Source organism: Acinonyx jubatus, chromosome C1 (genome assembly GCF_027475565.1).
Source record: "Acinonyx jubatus isolate Ajub_Pintada_27869175 chromosome C1, VMU_Ajub_asm_v1.0, whole genome shotgun sequence".
NCBI lineage: Eukaryota > Metazoa > Chordata > Mammalia > Carnivora > Felidae > Acinonyx > Acinonyx jubatus.
In genome coordinates, this window is record NC_069381.1 from 24,745,148 (window position 1) to 24,763,151 (window position 18,004).

The window sequence follows — 18,004 nt, forward strand, 5'->3', positions numbered from 1 at the left end:
CAAAAGTACATCATCATCAGTGTAAGGGTAAACCAGAAAACACGTGTCCCACAGAGGAGGCCAGCAAAAAACACAACAACAACAACAAAAAAAACCATGTCTTTTTGACCTTGGTAGTGGTTGGAAGAGGGCACAAAATTAAGAATTTACAGCCATAAGCCAGCCTTTTCCTGGCTTTGTTGCCCAAATTCATATTGTCTGATGTGTTGTCTGATAAACCTCAAGGCTAGAATTTATTTTATCTTGCAGAAGCAAACACAACTTCTCTCTGCAGTAGAAATATTCAGCCTAGGCTTCTAAGAATTCTCACAAGTGCCAAAGTACATGAGCTCACATTTAAAAATCACAAAACACAAAGAAATAGGTCACCCTGAAGGAAAGCCAGCAGAAGTCACAGACAGCAGAATCAGTCCTGCAATTATTTCATGTATTAGAATTATCATATGTTAAAGATAAAACAAAATATTTACAATGTTTAAAGAAATAAGAAACTGAAAATTACATCAAAGAATAAGCAAATATAAAAATATTATCTAACAGATTTTAAAAGGATTAAATAGAACTTCTAAAAATGAAAAGTATGAAAATTGCAATAGTGCACAGAGTAAGCAAAGCTATTAGAGACGGTTGAAGAGAGGATTAGAGAATGGGAAGACAGAGCTAAAGAAATTATGCCAATGTAGCACAAAGACATGGAGACAGAAAATAAGAAAGGCACAGGAAGTGGCAGATAGAGTGAGAAGGCATAATGTCTGAACTATAATCATAGTTTCAGGAAGAGATTGCATGAGGACACAGAAACCACACCAGTAATTTGAACAGGGAAATTTTAATATAAAGAATTGTCAACATTTAAATATGGTTAATTACTAAAAGGGTCAAAAGCAGTTACTACAACTGGTAAGAGAGAGTGAAGAAGGAAGCAACTCAGAGGAGGGCTCCCCTTCCAAGGCTGAGGTTGAAACCTTTGAAGAAAGGCTGTGACTGTCACAGAGACATGCAGCCTGCCAGTGACAAAGAAACTTGTCAGAGGGTGCCCACCACAACTGACTCATAGGGGCAGCCTGCTGCCGAGTGGAGAGGAAACTTGCTGGAGGGTGTGGGCCAAGGTTGAACTGTGAAGGCCACTGAGGTAAGAACTACCAGACCCTCATATGCTGAGCCATAGGGGGCCACAAAGAAAAACAGCATACTAAAAGAGGAAAAGTCTTTTCTTCCCGATCTTGCCAGCAACCTCTGTTGACAAAGCCTAACTTAGAGCTACCTGGAAAATAAGGAAAGTCTATAGCGTTCAGCTCCAGTACCACAAAGCAAGGCAAAGAAGGGTGGATTGGGGGCTGAGAGGTAAAAAGTTAATAACTGGCAGAGAGTCAATAGACTGGGAGAGAGTAAGACCTATCTTCAGATTTAGGAAATCCAAACAAATCCCAAACATTAGTGAAACTGAATACTATGGACAAAGAGAAGATCTTAAAACTAGTGAGAGAATTGAGACAGATAGAAGACTACCTGTAGAATAATGACAGACTTACAGCTTATTTTTCTCCCATAACAATGGAAGGAGGAGATCCTGGGGTAGCAGCCTTAATGTACCAACCTAGAATTCTGTATCCAGCAAAATTGCTTTTCAAGAATGAGTATGGAATGTAGGCATTTTCAGACAAAGCAAATACTGAGAGACATACCTTCACAAACAGAAGTTCTAAAGGATATACTTCAGGCATAAGGAAAATGATTCCAGATGGATGGTCTGAGTTGCAAGAAGGAATGGTGACCAAAGATAGCTAAATATTTGGGTATATCCAAAGGATCATTGACTGTCGCCACCACCCCAACAATAACAGTTAATTTGTGGGGTTAAAAATAGGTTTCAGGTGTGATTAGCTTCAGCTGTGAGTAGATCCCAACTTACATGACTTGAATGAAATACTGAGGCTTATTTTGCTCATGTAGATGTCTAGACGCAGGCAATCCGGAACTGGTATAGTGGTTTTAGAGTCATATGGAACCATATTGCTTCTACTTGTACCTATTTCTGGTGTTGTCCTCATCTTGGTAGATAAAAAATGAAGTGCCAGCCCTTACAGGAAAGAAGAAGAAGTAAAGCCCATGTGCCAGCTGTCTTTTAAAGAAACTTCCTAAAAGTAGTCACATAACACTTGTGTTTTTATCCCATAGCTATGCGGCTAAGATGTTAGTCCCATGGCCCTAACTACCTGCAAGGAAAGTTAGCAAATATGGTCTTTATTCTAGGTGGTCATGTTCCTAGAAAAAACTGAGGGTTGGAATTGCTGGGGTAGGCAATTAGCAGCCTCTGCCACAAATAAGATCAAATAGAACACTGGACAACATGAGAATGTAAGTAGGGAGGTAAAGTGACCAAGTTGGTGTTCTAGGGTTTTTAACTGAGAGGAAGATATTGATTAATTTTAGACTTTAGACTTTAAGTTAGGTATGCATGTTAAAAGGTAAATGTTTAGAGTAACCATAAAATAATAAAAATAGGTAATATAATGGATAATGTATATAATAGAAATATATAATATCTAGATAACTATATAATGTAATTACCAACACTGGTGATAATTAAAATGATTTAGTTTGGACACCAGCATAAAAAAATTAGGCAAAAAACCATAGTTGAGAGCACAGGAAAGACCCATATATATTAGAAACTTGATTTTTGATAGGGCTTGCAAAGAAGATCACTGGGGATTGTTTAATATATGATGCTGGGACACCTGATCGTCCACATGCAAAAAATGAAATTGAATCCCTATCTCACAGCACATGTGAATATAAATCCCAGATATCAAAATAGGAGAATATCTGTCTGACCTTGAAACAAGGAAGAACAGTGAAAAATCTCTTAAAAACCAAAAAGGAAGAAACTGATGTTTGTCTACACTAAAATGAAGAGCTTCTGTTCATCTGTTAGCAAAAGGAAAGAGGCAATCACACTCTGTAAGAAAATATGGAAACACATATATAAACTGATAAGGGATTAGTAGACAGAATATATGGAGGATTCTTATGTAAGAATCTTAAGAAAATAAGAAAAGCAATACAAAATAGAAAGCAACAGAAATAAGGCAAAAAGACTTTAACAGGCATTTCCCAGAAGAGGAAATCCAAATAGAAAATGAAAAAGTGCTCTACCTCCTTGGTAATCAAGGAAATACAAATGAGGAGACACCATTTTCTACTGACTAGATTAGAAAAACACAAAGCATGACAATATCAAAAGTTGGTGAGGGTATAGAGTAGTTGGATCTCTTAGACACTGACAGGTAGGAGTTGGTATTTCTACTTTGGGAAACAAGTTGGCATTACTCAGGTAAAGTTAGACGTGTGTATAACGTATCTTCCAGCAAGTTCCCATATGTATTTGGGGAAAAATACAAGAATGTTCACAGGAGCAATTTTTATAATATAAAACATTGGAAACAACATTAATGTTTGTTGGCAGGGTAATAGATAAACAAATTACCGTGTATTCCATATAATGGATTCTATGCAGCATATTGTGAGTTATGGCTATATATATATATATATATATATATATATATATATATACACACACACACACACCTGTATATATCTATATCTATATCTATATCTATATCTATATCTATATCTATATCTATATATTAGTTGGCTGAATCTTGGGAGTGTAAGTTTCAACAACAAAAAAAGCAAGTTGCAGAGATTATATACTCTATAATTTCGTTTACATAAATTTCAGAAGTGTACAAAACTAAATACTATGCTTGTGGAAAACAAAGCAAGAGAATAATGAAAACAAAATTCAGGATAATGGTTACTTCCGGAGGGGTTAGGGAAGTGGCATGTCACTGGGTGGGCCACGCGGGAGTTTCAAAGATATTAGAAATTTTATATTTCTTTAGCTGGTGGTGGATACACAGATATTAATTTTATTATTTTTCTTTACATCTTACACATGGTATCAATATTCTTTTGTAGGAATTAAATATTTAACAAAATTGAGTCTATCATTATTGCTTATTAGTATTCTTTGATAGGCTCACATTTATTCTTTTATCATGCCATGTCTAACATTCAGAAAAATATCTTAGGGGTTTTAATTAGTAGTAGTCTACTTAATCTATTAAATTGGGAAGAATTCTCTTTTTTGCTTTACTAAGTTTTTCCAGTTAAGAGAGTGTAGAGCTCTTGTATTTTATTTCTCTCATTAAGGTTTTATTATTTTCTTTGAATAAGTTATTGTGGCCCAAGTACATCCAAGAATTTAATAATGTAATGCTTTCATTACTATTGTGAATGGAAACATTTCCCTGTGTTTTTGAGCTGAGATAATGGCTTGCATGCCGAGACTCCTTCATTTCCTCTAATAAATTACCTCCTTCCCTTTGGATCTTCCAGGTAAGCAAACATGTTATCTGCAATGTGATATTTTATTTTTTTTCATTTTCTATATACTATACCTTTTAAAATATTTTTTTCCTAATGGCTATTAGATGATATATAAGATAGGAATGGTGACAGAAAGCTTCAGACTTGGAGTCAGAAGACATGGGTCCTGACTTTACCATATACTGGCTAAGTAACTGACCTTAATCTCAGCCTGTTTCTCTGGTTTCTTCATCTGAAAAATGAAGGGCTGAACTTAATTACTAAGGTTGCTTCTGGTTCTGAAATGAGGCCATTCTAATGTATTTCCATTAAGTTAGAGTTGCCTCTTTATTTTAAATAGTTTCTCTGCATTGTGGGGTTTGATTTTGTTTTGTCTGTAGTTTTAATCAAGAATAGACGGTATAGGCTATTGAATGCCATACTGACATGTACTAGGAAAATTAGATTTCAATTGTAGATCTATATTTTCCATATTATGATGAAGTCAGTGTTCGCCTTGCTCATATTGTCCCTGCCTTTCATACAGAGGCAAATTGTCTATATTGTTCCATATTGAAGGAAATCACTGAAGGTGATTCTTTGACTAGGAGGGCAGATTTGGTTAGTTACGGTTTCATTTCAGATTTTCCTGTATGTTCATAAGTTAAATTGTGACCATATGTTTTTGTTCTGCTTTTTCCCCTTTTTGTGTGCTGCTCTTGTTCGTTCCATTTTTTTCCTTTTAAAATATTTTTGTGTACTTTATGTAGAATAGGGATTATTGATTCATTCTTTAAAAGTTGGGGAATTATGTGAGGACTCCATCAGGGCCACTAAACATTTTAAGTGTTTGATCTTATTTCTTCTGTGGATCCACTTACTTATTGGGCCTCTTTGAGGAAGGCAGCCCATTGGTGCAGCTAGGAGGCCCCTTGTCCAGGACCACTCGGAGTTCTGCTACTAACATCCTCCAGAATCTGCAGCAGGTCACTTCCACTCTCTGACTTTTCCTATCTGTAAAATGGGAATTGCAGCTGCCTCTCAGATGAGCTGTCAAGTAGTGGTGGGCATGCTCTGCCCTCTCACAGAGGGGGGCCTCGTAGCATATTGGGCAGCTGATATTTTTACAGGTGCTTGTCCATTTCCACTCAGTTTCCAGACTCATAAAAAGAGCGAGGACTTAACAAGTGTGTTGCCACATGCTTTTGGAATATTTATTTTGCACTTTTTGTTTCTTTTTTTTTTTTTAATGGCTTAAAAATTTTTTTAAGTTATTTTGAGAGCAAGAGAGAGAGAGAGAGAGAGCACAAGCCGGGTGGGGTCAGAGAGGGAGAGAGAATTCCAAACAGGCTCTTGGACGACACTGATAGTGCAGAGCCTGACGTGGAGCTTGAACTCACAAACCAGGAGATCATGACCTGGGCTGAAGCCAAGAGTTGGATGCTCACCTGACTGAGCCACCCAGGTGCCCCTAAAAAAATGGCTTTAAATGGCAAAAGGATAGCTTTGCATTATTCCCTGCGAAGTTAATTTTTTTCCCCACTGATTTTTTACTTATGCCACTAATAAGAAGAGAACTCATTATAATGCAAGTGTGTCTTTTCTTTTTACTTTATTGTGAAAGAACCTTTGGAACCTCTTTTCTCAGGATCCTCATAGATTCATATATAGAATTTCCCCCCAAAAGCTTTAGAAATTAGCTTAATGTTTTTTAAGAAGTGGAGCTAAGGGAAATACTTCAGAGCAATTGAGATCAATTTTACTTATTAACAAAAAGCTCATAAACAAGAACATTAAGTTATATGAACAAGGATATATTTGTCTCCCTTTTTTAGAATATGAACTTCCCAGCCCCTAGATCAGAGCCTGGCACATAGTAGGTGTTCAATAAGTATTTGTTGAATGGATCAATTAATGAATATAGGATAGTTTGAATTTCTGACTTTTAATATGTGCATGTTTTTCTTTATTGATGAGACTAATGGCTTACTAACTTCTCATATACATGAATATTTTTTCTGCCTATGGAATCTATGGCTTTTCTTTCTCAATTTTATGCATTCCTGCTGCTGGCTAAGGAATTGAAGCACCTTTTCTTTTTCCTCATTGGTCTTCTCTACTACCTCCTTCTAGACTCTGGATGGCTTCTATTCCTCCCTTCCCTCCTTTCTTTCTCTCCCTTTCTCTCTCCTTCCTTCCTTCCCTTTCTCACCACTCATATTTGCTATTCATTCATTCATTCATTTTATTTATTTTAATTTTTTTCTTTCTTAATGTTTATTTTTGAGACAGAGAGAGACAGAGCATGAACGGGGGAGGGTCAGAGAGAGGGAGACACAGAATCCAAAACAGGCACCAGGCTCTGAGCTGTCAGCACAGAGCCCGACACGGGGCTCGAACTCATGGACCGCGAGATCATGACCTGAGCTGAAGTCGGACGCCCAACCGACTGAGCCACCCAGGAGCCCCTTCATTCATTCATTTAAAAGATATTATTCATAAAAGCACCTACTATATTGCTAGGCATGGAGGAGACAGTGGGGTGAACAAGGAGGTCATTCATGATCTCTGGGGTCATGGAACTTATAGTCTGACAGGGAAGACAGGCCTGAGCAGATACATTTCACAAATACCTAATTATAAATTTTGACAAAGGCCATGAAGGCAAAGTTTGTGGGTGGAGCATGGAGCTTTAGCAAAGACTTTCACGAAGCCATTGTAGCTGAGATCTGAAGGAAAATTAGGAGTTGGTGGCGTTCCTCAGGGAACATCATGGGGTGTGCTGGGGCTGGGGGAAGGGAAACAGGGTTTCCCTGGGAGCCCAGGGCAACTGGAGTGACTGGAACATGGCACAGCAGGGATGGACAAGGGGACTAAAAGGCAGTCAGGGTTTGCTCACATCCATCTTTCGGTCATGACTTCTCCTCCTAGGACCTGCCTGGCAGGATCCCACACTGTGACAAATTGCACTGGTTGTCAGCAAATGGTCTGTGTTACAGAGTTCTTTCCTGGATTTTTCAGTCATTTAAGAAAAAACATTTTATGTAATTGGTGGTTGTGTCTTTGGGCAAGCCACTCAATCTCTCAGAGCCTCAGTTTTCCTGAATGGGAGGAATTTCTGTCTACCCTATGGGGTCCTCTGTGACCTCTGCCAGGCCACCCTGTGATTATCTGTTGGAGGCCCATCTTCCTCCCCTGTCTGAGAGCCCAAGAGAGGGTGGGTTCTACTCACCTATGTACTTCTGGCTTCTCCGATGGGGCCTGGCATGGAAATGAGAGCAACTGGGAGGCCTTCATAGAAAAGGGAGCCCCAGGGCTGGGCCCAGAGGTCAAAGTGGATTTGAGGAAGGGGGAAGAGCTACAGAGGTTCGGAAAGCGGCAGATATGCCAGTGAAGACTAAAGCGAGGACGTGATAACAATAACAATAATGATAGCGCTACCTTACTGGGCCCTTGTCATGTGCCAGATACTGTTATGAATGCTCTACATATGCTCACTTATCCTTTCAGTAACCCTAGGAGATAGGTACTACAATTATTCCCATTTTACAAATGAGCAAACTGAGGCACAGAGGGATTAAGTACCTTGCCCAAGGTCACACAGCTAGTAAGTCTTGGAGGCTGGCTTTAAGACCAGGCATTGTGGTTTCAGAATGTATAAGGCAATGAGCGCAGAGAAGCTGGAGGGCCTTATGTGCCCATCCAGTCTTTACTGAACTGGTTATGGGAGCCATGGAAAGCTTTTGAGGGAGGAATGCTAAGGCTGCGCTCAATGTGACTATCCCTGTCTCCTGCAGAAATCATCCATGGAGCAGCCCCTGTACAGCAGCAGCCTGTGGGGCCCTGTGGTCGATGGCTGTGACTGCATAGCTGAGGGCCTGTGGCTGCCGCAACTACACGTAGGGGACTGGCTGGTCTTTGAGAACATGGGCGCCTACACTGTGGGCATGGGTTCCCTCCTTGAGGGGGCCCAGACATGCCGAGTCACGTATGCCATGTCCCGGGTGGCCTGGTAAGGGGGCCCTGAGAAGGGGGTCGGGGAGGAGAAGGGAACAGGTAGGGAAAGGGGGTACATCTGAGAATTGAGACTGGCTTGCATGTAATCCAGCTTGACAAGTAGCTCTTGGCTGCTGATTCCAAGTGAGGCCTGCACTTGGCACCTTGCCATGGCCATGAATGAGATGGAGCCTCCCCTGAGGAGCTCAGCACCCTGTGAGAGACACAGGTAGACAGGCACTCCTCATAATACCGGGGGGCGAGGCTGGGCTGTGGAACCTGAGAACCCTCCCTGATGCCCAGACCGACTTCCCCAAAGGAAAGAAGATGGTAAATGAGTGGGAGTTAGCCAGCAGGAGGCAGTAGGGGGCTCCAGGCAGAAGGAACAGGGAGTGAGCATGCTGCCTTCAAGAAACTGAGGCTGGCTGTGGCTGGAGAGGGAGCAGGGCTGGATCTGGGAAGGGCCTTGAAAGCCGAGTGAAAGGCTTTGAGCAGTGCAAAGCATGGACTGATTTGAAGCAGGGGAGTGACGTGGTCAGGTTTGGATTTTAGAAAGACCACGGTGGCTACTCGGGGGGGAATAAGGGAGGACAAGGGCAGATGTGGACTGAGCAGACCAGTTGGGTGGCTGCTCTGTGGCCCGGGAACGACTTGCCTGCTGGCCGAGCCTCACAGGAAATGCACACACTAGCCCTGCTTGCCTCACCGGGCCAGTGCCGGGATTCAGGGTGGCAAGGGGGGCACAAGGCAGACAGAAGTCACGTTTGTTGAGCCTGTCAGGCCTTAGGTCAGGAATCATATGATTATTTCCTCTCACCTGCACACAACTCTGCAGGATCCGTGCTATCACAGAGAGTTCTGGTCAGTGGTGAAGAGCCCCCTTTCGGGGCTGGGAGATGCCTGGGGAGGCAGGAGCAGTTGGGGGGACTTCCATGTTGGGCCTCAGGAGTGAGTGCTGCCTGTGTCCTGGGGGACACACTAGATGCTTGAGGGACCCCCTCCCCCCAACAATGTAGCAACCCCCGCTTGATGGGGCGCAGCATCAAAGTCACATTTCATTCATCCAGTCAACAGTCCTTGGTTGTACCTCCTCCCCGCAAGGACACAGGATGGACTGATGCAGCCATTGTGACCTCAGGGATATTGTGACAAGGCCTGAAACAAACTTAAAAAATCTACCACACAGGCCTCCTTATCCCATCCCAGCTCCACCTTAAGCAAACAGAGGAGGTTGTGGGGAGTCAGTTTCTTCATTACTAGAAACAAAAAATTTTGATGTATTAAAATGACCATGCCGAAAAATTCCCCATATCAAAGAAATCCCGGCAAAACATCCTGCTTTCAAGCCTGGCTCTGTGCTGGGCCCTGGGGGGAAAAGAGCACCTCAGACAGCATGGTGACCTGCACACGTGGACACTGGCACAGAGGGCAGAAAGGTACTGGGGAGTGAGAGACGGCAGACTGGGGAGGGGTGGTCAGGGCTGATGGGTACGGAGGAGGCAGCCAGGCGCGGGAAAGCTGAAAGGGAGCAGTCTGGGCTGAGAGATGTGGGGGCTTGAGTCCAGCCCATTCACAGAGCTGCAAGTAGTTGTGCCTGACTGGAGTGGCCTGTGCGGAAGACTGGATGGAGGAGGGCCTTGCAGGTCCAGGTTGGACTTGATCTGGAAGGCAGTAGAGAGCCACTGATACTTTTTAAGAAACTGGGCCAATCCGTTTCGAGCGATGAGGAGACAGACAGAGGGTGCTTGGCCTGGGGAGCCTTCCGCCAGAAGGGAACAGCCTGATCACCAACTGCACACATCAGCAAAGAGGGAGGCCCTCCTGCAGGTGGGAGACTGGGCTGGGCAGCGTCTGAGAGCAAACAGAAGCTGCTGATGACTCAAGGACAGGAATTTGCCTCCTGGAAAGACCAACCTGGGCCTGAATCGTGTGGTGGCAGGAGCAGAGCAGGGAGGCCGTGTAGCCCCGGCTGGAGATGGTGGCAGCACTGGGAATGGAGAGAGATGGCTGCCTGTGAGGGAATTCTGGAGCTGGGTTTGGCAGGGATGGACTGGGTGTGAGAACAAGATTCCCAACTTGTGGCTGAGCAGCTGGTCAGATGGTAGAGCCATTTATCAACCTGGGTAGGTAGGCTCGTAGGGATTTTGAGAGGGGGCAGGAGATGATTTTATTCTTTAAAGTCCTAAGCCTGGGCTATAAAGATTGTGGGATTTAGATGGAAACAGTTGGGTTGAATCCTAGTTTTACCACCTTCTAAGGATGTGACCTTGTGCAGGTCACTTCTCTCTGGGTCTCAACTTCCTTACCGGTAAAATGGGGATAGTAATGCTGCGCTTATATGATTTGGGGGAGGATACAATTAGACACTGTAAGTAAAGTGCCTGGCACAACGTCTGGCATATAGTGTGAGTGCTCAATAAATGTGGGTTCCTCTCCCCTTACTGTGGAGCTGGACCATAGGGGAGAATAGAGCGGTGCGGGGACAGTTCAGCAGACCTGCCCCACTCCTGCCCTAGGCTGGGCTCTGGGGCCCATGTGGGAACCCTATACCGAGGGGGCTGGGTCTTCTGGTGCAGGGGCCTTCCGGAGCCCCTGGCCTGTGGGCCCCATGCTGGCTGCCTCCAGTGCCCCTCTCTTGCCTGCAGGGAAGCCCTTCGAGGGCAGCTGCTGCCTGCAGAACAGGACGAGGACACCGAGGGCATGTGCAAGCCTCTGTCCTGTGGCTGGGAGATCACAGACACCTTGTGCGTGGGCCCTGTCTTCACGCCGGCGAGCATCATGTGAGCGGACCCCGTTCCCCCCCCACCCCTGGAGAACTCTAGCGGGGCCGCAGAGATGCCTCTGGGAGACTTGGGGAAGGCGGCGAGCAGGGGCACCCTTTGGCCAGGACTCTGGTGCTCACTCTGCTGCCTCCCATGCCCCACCTGTAGTGTTTCTGCCCTGTAAATAGGACCAGTCTTACACTCACTGTAGTTCAAGTATGCAACATAAATCCTGTCCCTTCCAGTTGTGTCTGACTCCTCTGCAGCGCAAGGGGCCTGGTCAGCCAGGTGTGGGGGTGTTCTTGGGGGTCTCCCTTGGTCTCCTTCCTACTTTGTAAATATGAAGCAAATAAATATTTAGGGTGTTTTTTTTTTTTTTTTAATACTTCAGTGGAATCTAGCAGTTCAATTCACAAAGCAGCCTGGGCTAGGCCAGGGCCTAGCCCACCCTACACTGATGACCCCATGCCCTCTGCTTCAGTCCTGACCTGGCTGCAGTCTCTCCCACTGGCACCCAGCTTCTCTGACTCATCTCCTTCCTCTGCATAGGCTGCGATGCCTGGTGTCATGAGGAAGAGTGAGCTGTTAGGGTTGAGGTAGGGGTCAGAGCTGCCTGCCACCCTTCAGCCCTAGAGCTGCATCTCCTGACTGGTGAGGGGCCTCGATGTGAACCCAATACCCAGCCTAAGGCCTGGCCCAACACAGGGGCAACTGAATATCTGACACGGCTCTGGAAATACATACCAAAGATAAAGAGCCAAGAGATGGGTGTTTGAGAGGTCTTGAGGAGACCTGCACCCTTACTCTCCTTGCAGGTCTGCAAGGCAGTAGGAGTAATACAAATACATGGAGGTTGGTGTCACTTACTCAGGCAGTAACTGCCATAACAGGGTGGCCCCGGGGCACTGCCACATCCAGTGCCAGGGGCCCTGAGAGTGACGTCTTCTCGACTGGAAGTCTATCATCAGGATAAAGCCTCCTTCACACTGCTAGGGTCCCAGGCTATGCACCTGGGGTATGTGAGTTGCTTAGCAAAGGAGTTCAGATTTAGAGTTCCCCTCGCTGCTACAGGGGATTCAAAAGATTTTTCTTCCGCAATTAAAAACCATTAAAATGTAATTCACGTGCCTTAAAATCCACCCTTTCAAAGCACGGAATTCAGTGGTTTTTAGTATAATTCACGGAGTTTGTACAACCATCACTACTGTCCGATCCCAGAACATGTATATTACCTCAAAAAGGAACCCTGTGCTCATCAGCATTCACTCCTCTTTTTCCCCTTCCCCAGCCCCTGGCAGTCACTCATCTACTTTCCATCCCCATGGATTTGTCTGTTCCAGACATATTAATAATGTTTTTATACCTTCACTTGAGCTTCTCTCTGGGTAAGCCTGGTATGTGGGTTGTTGTTGTTTTTTTCCTCCCCCACACCGCCAAGCAATTCTCTGACACCAGCTGGGTATCCCACAGTTCAATTCAATTCTGACACTATCTGCTTAGAGATCACTTCAGATCCCATAGGTTAAGGGCTCAGTCCTAGAAGACTTCCTCACGGCCCCCGCCCCACCCCACTTCAGATACCAATCACCAAGTCCAGGCTGTGCCTTGTGTTTGGACCGACAGGCTGTAGATTGGAGGTCCCAATGACTCTCTTCCTTGGGTTCAATTAATTTTCTAGGATGGGTCACAGAACTCAGGGAAACACTTTACTTCCTATATTCCTGGTTTATTGTGAAAGGATGTAACTCAGGAATGGCCAGAGGAAGAGCTGCACAGGGCAAGGTGTGGAGAAAGCGTGCGCCTCCCTCCCAGCACCTCCATGTCGCACCAGCCTGGAGGCTCTCCAAACCCTGTCCTTTGGGTTTTTATGGAGGCTTCATTACCTACACGGGACTGATGAAATCATTGGCCACCGGTGATTGAACTCAATCTCCAGCCTCCTCCCCTCCCCAGAGTTTGAGGGTAGGATATAGCAAAAGACACCTTTGTCACTCTCATCGCTTAGGAAATTCCAAAGATTTTTAGGATCTCTGTGCCAGGAATGGGGGTGAAAACAAAATGTACATTTATTATTGTAAGTCATAATATCATATCTCGTCATCCTGTCTCAGCATCTCAGCCAGTCCTGGGTCCTGTGTGTGGCTCTGAGGTCATCTAATGAGGCAGTGTGTTCTGAGTGAACTGGGTGCTTGTCAAAAGCAGAGATATCTTTTCCAGGCTTGGCCTACTTTTTGATACTTTGACACTAAATAGGCTGACAGGACACCAAGAGATTCAGAGACCAATCAGAAAGGGTCACTCTACTGCCCCTTAGTTATTCACCCCCGACCAGGTTTTACATATTACCGTGCTGGGCTCAGCCCTCGTCTATGAGGCCATTTCTGAGACTTCTGTTTTGATGCCCAAGCAGACCTGGACCCACTCCTGCTTTTTTGGAGGAAAGGGAAGGAGAGGGCAAACATAGGTTCTTCTGCTGGAAGCGGGTGTCTGCTTCCAAGGGCAGCAGATGCCCTGCTAAGACCGCTGGCTGCAGTGAGATCTAGGCCTAACTCATTACCTTGTCTGAGGCAGGTTCACTGGGGAGATGCGTCTGTGGCTTTTAAAGTGACAGCAGCTGGCAGGGAGTTTGAACAGATTTCTCACTGGAGCCTTTCAAAAGGTTTCATGTTCCATTTGCTGCAAGAAATGTGTGAAACTTACTTTTCTGAGAAAGCTATACAGAGAAGTTGATGTGACTTACTTGGTAATAAACAGCCATTTCTTTTCAGTTGTTTTTGTCATTTCCATCTTTTTTTGCGTGTGAAAAGTATTAAACACGTGGAGAATGTTGAGGGCCTTTCAGGCCTGTACAGGGGAATTTGACTGGGGTCTCCTGGAGCCTGGGCTGCACAGGCATTTGCCTCCTTTGAGTGCCTCCCTAAGCAAGCCACTGGCAGTGAAACTGCGTGCCATGCTGGCTGCCCCAGAGGTCACTTTCCTGGTGGCCTCTCCCAACCCCATCCTGCCCTGGGACCTCACCTAAGGGACACCCTCCTCTCAACACCTCCCCATAATCCATCTGTGCCTCCTCCCGTGGGCTTACTAGCTCACTTACTTACTCCGGGAGCTTAACAGACCTGCTACTGCCACTCCTGGAACAAGCTGTCACCTCTCACCCAGGGACTGGCCCCCTCCTTCCCCTCCACTGTCCACTCTACTCAGCACTGGATCCAGTCACCCCTGATTCCCATTTCATCAAGAATAACATTTAAAGTCCTTGTCCAATTTCTTCTCTGGCTCCCTTTCCTCCCTTATTCACTACTCCCCAGACATACTGGCCCCTCTATTCCTCAAACACTCCACGCACGGCACCCATGCTGGGCCTGCATTTACTGCCCCCTCTCTCTGAAATGACCTTTCCGGGTTATCTGTGGGGCTCACTCCATTCAGGTTCTACTCAAATGTTTTCCCCAGGCAAGGGCTTCTCTGATGACTCTTTGGAAAAGGCACTTTCCAGGCTCTCTCTTCTCCCTTAACTGGTTTTATTCTTCACAGTACCTATCAGCACTCGACACACTCCCTTACATGTTCGTCTGTGCATCATCTGTCAGCTCCTCCAGAATGTGAGCTTGGCAAGAACTTTTATTTTTTTCACTGCTAGGTCTTCATTACTTAGAACAAACTAGGTGCTCAAAAAGTGTATGTCATATGGACAAGTGAATAAACATAGCAACTTGACCTGTCTATGTTTCCTCATTTGTAAAATGCGGCTGCCAAATTGCCCTCAAAGGGTTACTGTGAGGATTAAGTAAGAAAATGGTATAAAGCACCCAGCTCAGGGCCTGGCACATCATTAGGTGCTCAGTAAATGATGTTGAAAGGAAATTCCTTGAGTATTTACTGTGGCCATGCCCTGCAGTAGACTCTGGCGATGCAGAGGAGTCCTCACGGAACTCACAGGGCAGTGTGGTCATAGAGAAGCCTGAATGAGAGTAAGGAGTCTGATCTTAATTCTGTAGGCCGTACCAGGGAGCCCCACATGATTCTGGAACAGAAGCATGACAGGACCTTGGAAAAGATAATTGAAAGTATATTCAAAAAGATCAGAGGAAAGAGACCTGGTGGGCTGGTGGTAGCATGCACTTCCTTCCCCTGACAGCCTGGTTAAGGGCCCAGCCAGGGAGCCTTACAGAGGTCCAAGGGACACAGTTGTCACCTCTGTCTACCCTTGTCCTAGAGGGAAACTGTGGCTCTCTGGGTGTCATCCCTCCCCTTGGAAACAGACCTGCCCAGGCCAGCTCATTCCAGCTATAAAGGGACCACAAGGAAGGCAACAGGATGGAAGTTCCCACTCAACACTCTGCTCCATTTTATTTTTTTTTTCAACGTTTATTTATTTTTGGGACAGAGAGAGACAGAGCATGAACGGGGGAGGGGCAGAGAGAGAGGGAGACACAGAATCGGAAACAGGCTCCAGGCTCTGAGCCATCAGCCCAGAGCCTGATGCGGGGCTCGAACTCACGGACCGCGAGATCGCGACCTGGCTGAAGTCGGACGCTTCACCGACTGCGCCACCCAGGCGCCCCATCTGCTCCATTTTAAATTCTCTTCCTGGCACCTCTGGAGCAAGCAGCTAAACCTGTATAAATTCAACCAGCAAAATGATTCGATGCAGCTTCCTAGCAGTCAGAGGTATCTTTCTGAAATCTGAATCTGATCTTGTCAGTCCTCTGTTGAAATCCCTCAGTCAATCCCCACTGTGATGCCAATAAAAGCAAAATTGGCTCAGATCTCTGCCTACCTCACCAATCTCATCTGCCACTCTGCTTTCACCACGCTCCAGCCTCCTGGCCTCTTTTTAGTTCCTCACAATTACAGGGTTCTTTCCTGCCTCCAGGCCTTTGCCCTTGCTGTTCCTTCTGCTTCTCCTGGGCTGACTCATTCTCATTTTAAAGGGTCACCTTAAATGTCACCACCTTGGAAAGGCCTTTTTGAATACCCTCTACAAAATAGCCCCCTGTCCATGTTAGGTGAGGTCACATTTTATAAGAATTAGATCCTAAAGGCATTATTTTAGGTAAACAAAACAAAACCAAAACAAAAAACAAAACAACCCCACATCAGGATTGTCCCTGAATATCCTTAGGAAGCTATCCTATTGGAGATAATACACCATTTCCTTTATTTCTGTTCCTCTGACATGCCAGGCACCATTTCTTTACAGCCCCAAAGAGCTCCATGATCTCTTTCTCCCCCTCCTTCAGGTCTTCGCTCAAATGTTACCTTCTCAGTGAAGCCTTGCTCACCACCACTCTTTAAAAACTAACATTCCCACCCCAGCATTTTGTTATCTCTTGGTACCCTTCCCCTTCCCCCACCCCGCCCCATAGCTCACCTCCTGACATACTATACCGTCTATTTGGAATTCGGCTCTTAAAGGCACAGATTTATTTTGTTCACTGCCCTGTCCCCAGTGCCTAGAACTGTGCCCTATACATAGCTGTTCCATAAATAACTGCTGAAAGAAGGAATCTTTCAGATCTCAGCGTAGGCACCTCTCGCTTTTCTCCTCCTCTGTGCCTTGGTTACGTACTGCTGTGTAAGCATTCATAGTATCCTCTATCTAATCATACTAAAGAGCGGTTGATCACAAGGTAATTTTTGTCTACTTTTTCTTCTTGCCAATCTGTTAACCCCACAAAGATATGGAGTATCTCTTAATTGCCAGCGTCACTTGGAGACTGGATTTGTGCCTGTAGGCTAGGTGTTTAGCGTCTTTTGAATAAACTAGTCATGGAGGGCGGGGCGGGTGGGCATCTAGCCCCTTCGGCTCAGCTCCAGAAGAGCAGCCAGGACCCTGCAGAGGGAGGGTCCTTGGGAAGGAAGGCACACACGGTGCCACAAGAGCTCTTTCTGCTCCTCCACTTAGCTAGGTGGCCTTGGCCTAGGACTGCCAGATAAACCTGAATTCAGACAAACGACGGACGCTTTTTTAGTAAACGATTATCCCGTGCAGTATTTGGGATACTCTTACAGAAAAACGTCACTTGTTTATCTGAAATTCAGCTCTAACTGGGCGTCTTGCATTGTATTTGCTAAAACTGGTAACCTTACCCTGTCCCTCTCTGGGTTTCGTTTTCCCCATCTGTGAAAGGGGGTATTTCTGGGAGACCAGCCTCGGGCGGCCCCCCAGGCGGAGGAATGCTCCCATAGGGGCTGTCCCTCCGCTGAGCCGTGTGGGAGCGCGCTGGTCTCAGGAGAGTTTCTCGCTGAGTGAATACGTGCAAGGGCCTGCCTGCAGGAGCTCGGTTTTCTCACTTAGCACCAGCCGAGGGCGGAAACGATTCCGCCAAGGCTTCACGGAACACCGAACGCACGGCTCCCAACCGCGGCGGCCGCGGATTTCCGGTGGCGTGATGTCACTTCCGTGCCAGAGAGCCTCCTAGGCTTCGAGCCCCGTGCTATCGCGCCCTCTGCCGGCCCGGAGGAGAAGCCGACTTCACCAAAGGGAAGAGAGAGCGGAGTCCATTGGTTGAAAGACGGACGCTGCTACCAGCCTCCACCAATGAAAAACCAAACCTTTGCCGTGGGCGGGGCTCCCACAGGAAAGGGGTCAGGCCGGGACGAAAGCGGCGTGGGAAGGCGGCGACCTGGTCTCCGCCGGGCTAGAAAGGCTCAAAGTAACACCGGAAGTGGGCATGTTACCCCCCCCCCCCCGCCCAGCTACTTCCGCCTCGCTTTACAAAGTGGGAGGGTCCTCGAGTAAAAGGACCCGGGGTCAGTAGGGTGCCAGGAGGCTTGTCTTCAAATTTCCTCTATGCCTGCCCGTTTCGTACCCGAGAGAGACACGTGATGAGTTCACGCAGAAAAACAGGGGCTTTGAACGAAATCTT

General features: G+C 46.0%; 1 protein-coding gene and 1 long non-coding RNA gene across 2 annotated transcripts in view; one reads left to right on the forward strand and one right to left on the reverse strand.

Annotated features, from left to right (window-relative positions):
• AZIN2 (antizyme inhibitor 2) overlaps positions 1-11,515 on the forward strand; it is a 33,053-nt gene extending 21,538 nt beyond the window's left edge. Inside the window, 2 exon segments of the mRNA XM_015070275.3 lie at positions 8,172-8,386; positions 11,016-11,515. Of these exon segments, the coding sequence (XP_014925761.3) occupies positions 8,172-8,386; positions 11,016-11,154 (354 nt within the window). The 3' untranslated portion in view covers positions 11,155-11,515.
• Positions 8,457-17,678, reverse strand: LOC113599436 (uncharacterized). The gene is made up of 3 exons (XR_003420295.2): positions 17,226-17,678; positions 9,188-13,808; positions 8,457-8,584 (listed from the first exon to the last, which is right to left on the reverse strand). It is a non-coding gene; the product is annotated as an uncharacterized LOC113599436 (long non-coding RNA).
• Between the last annotated feature and the right edge of the window lie 326 nt (positions 17,679-18,004).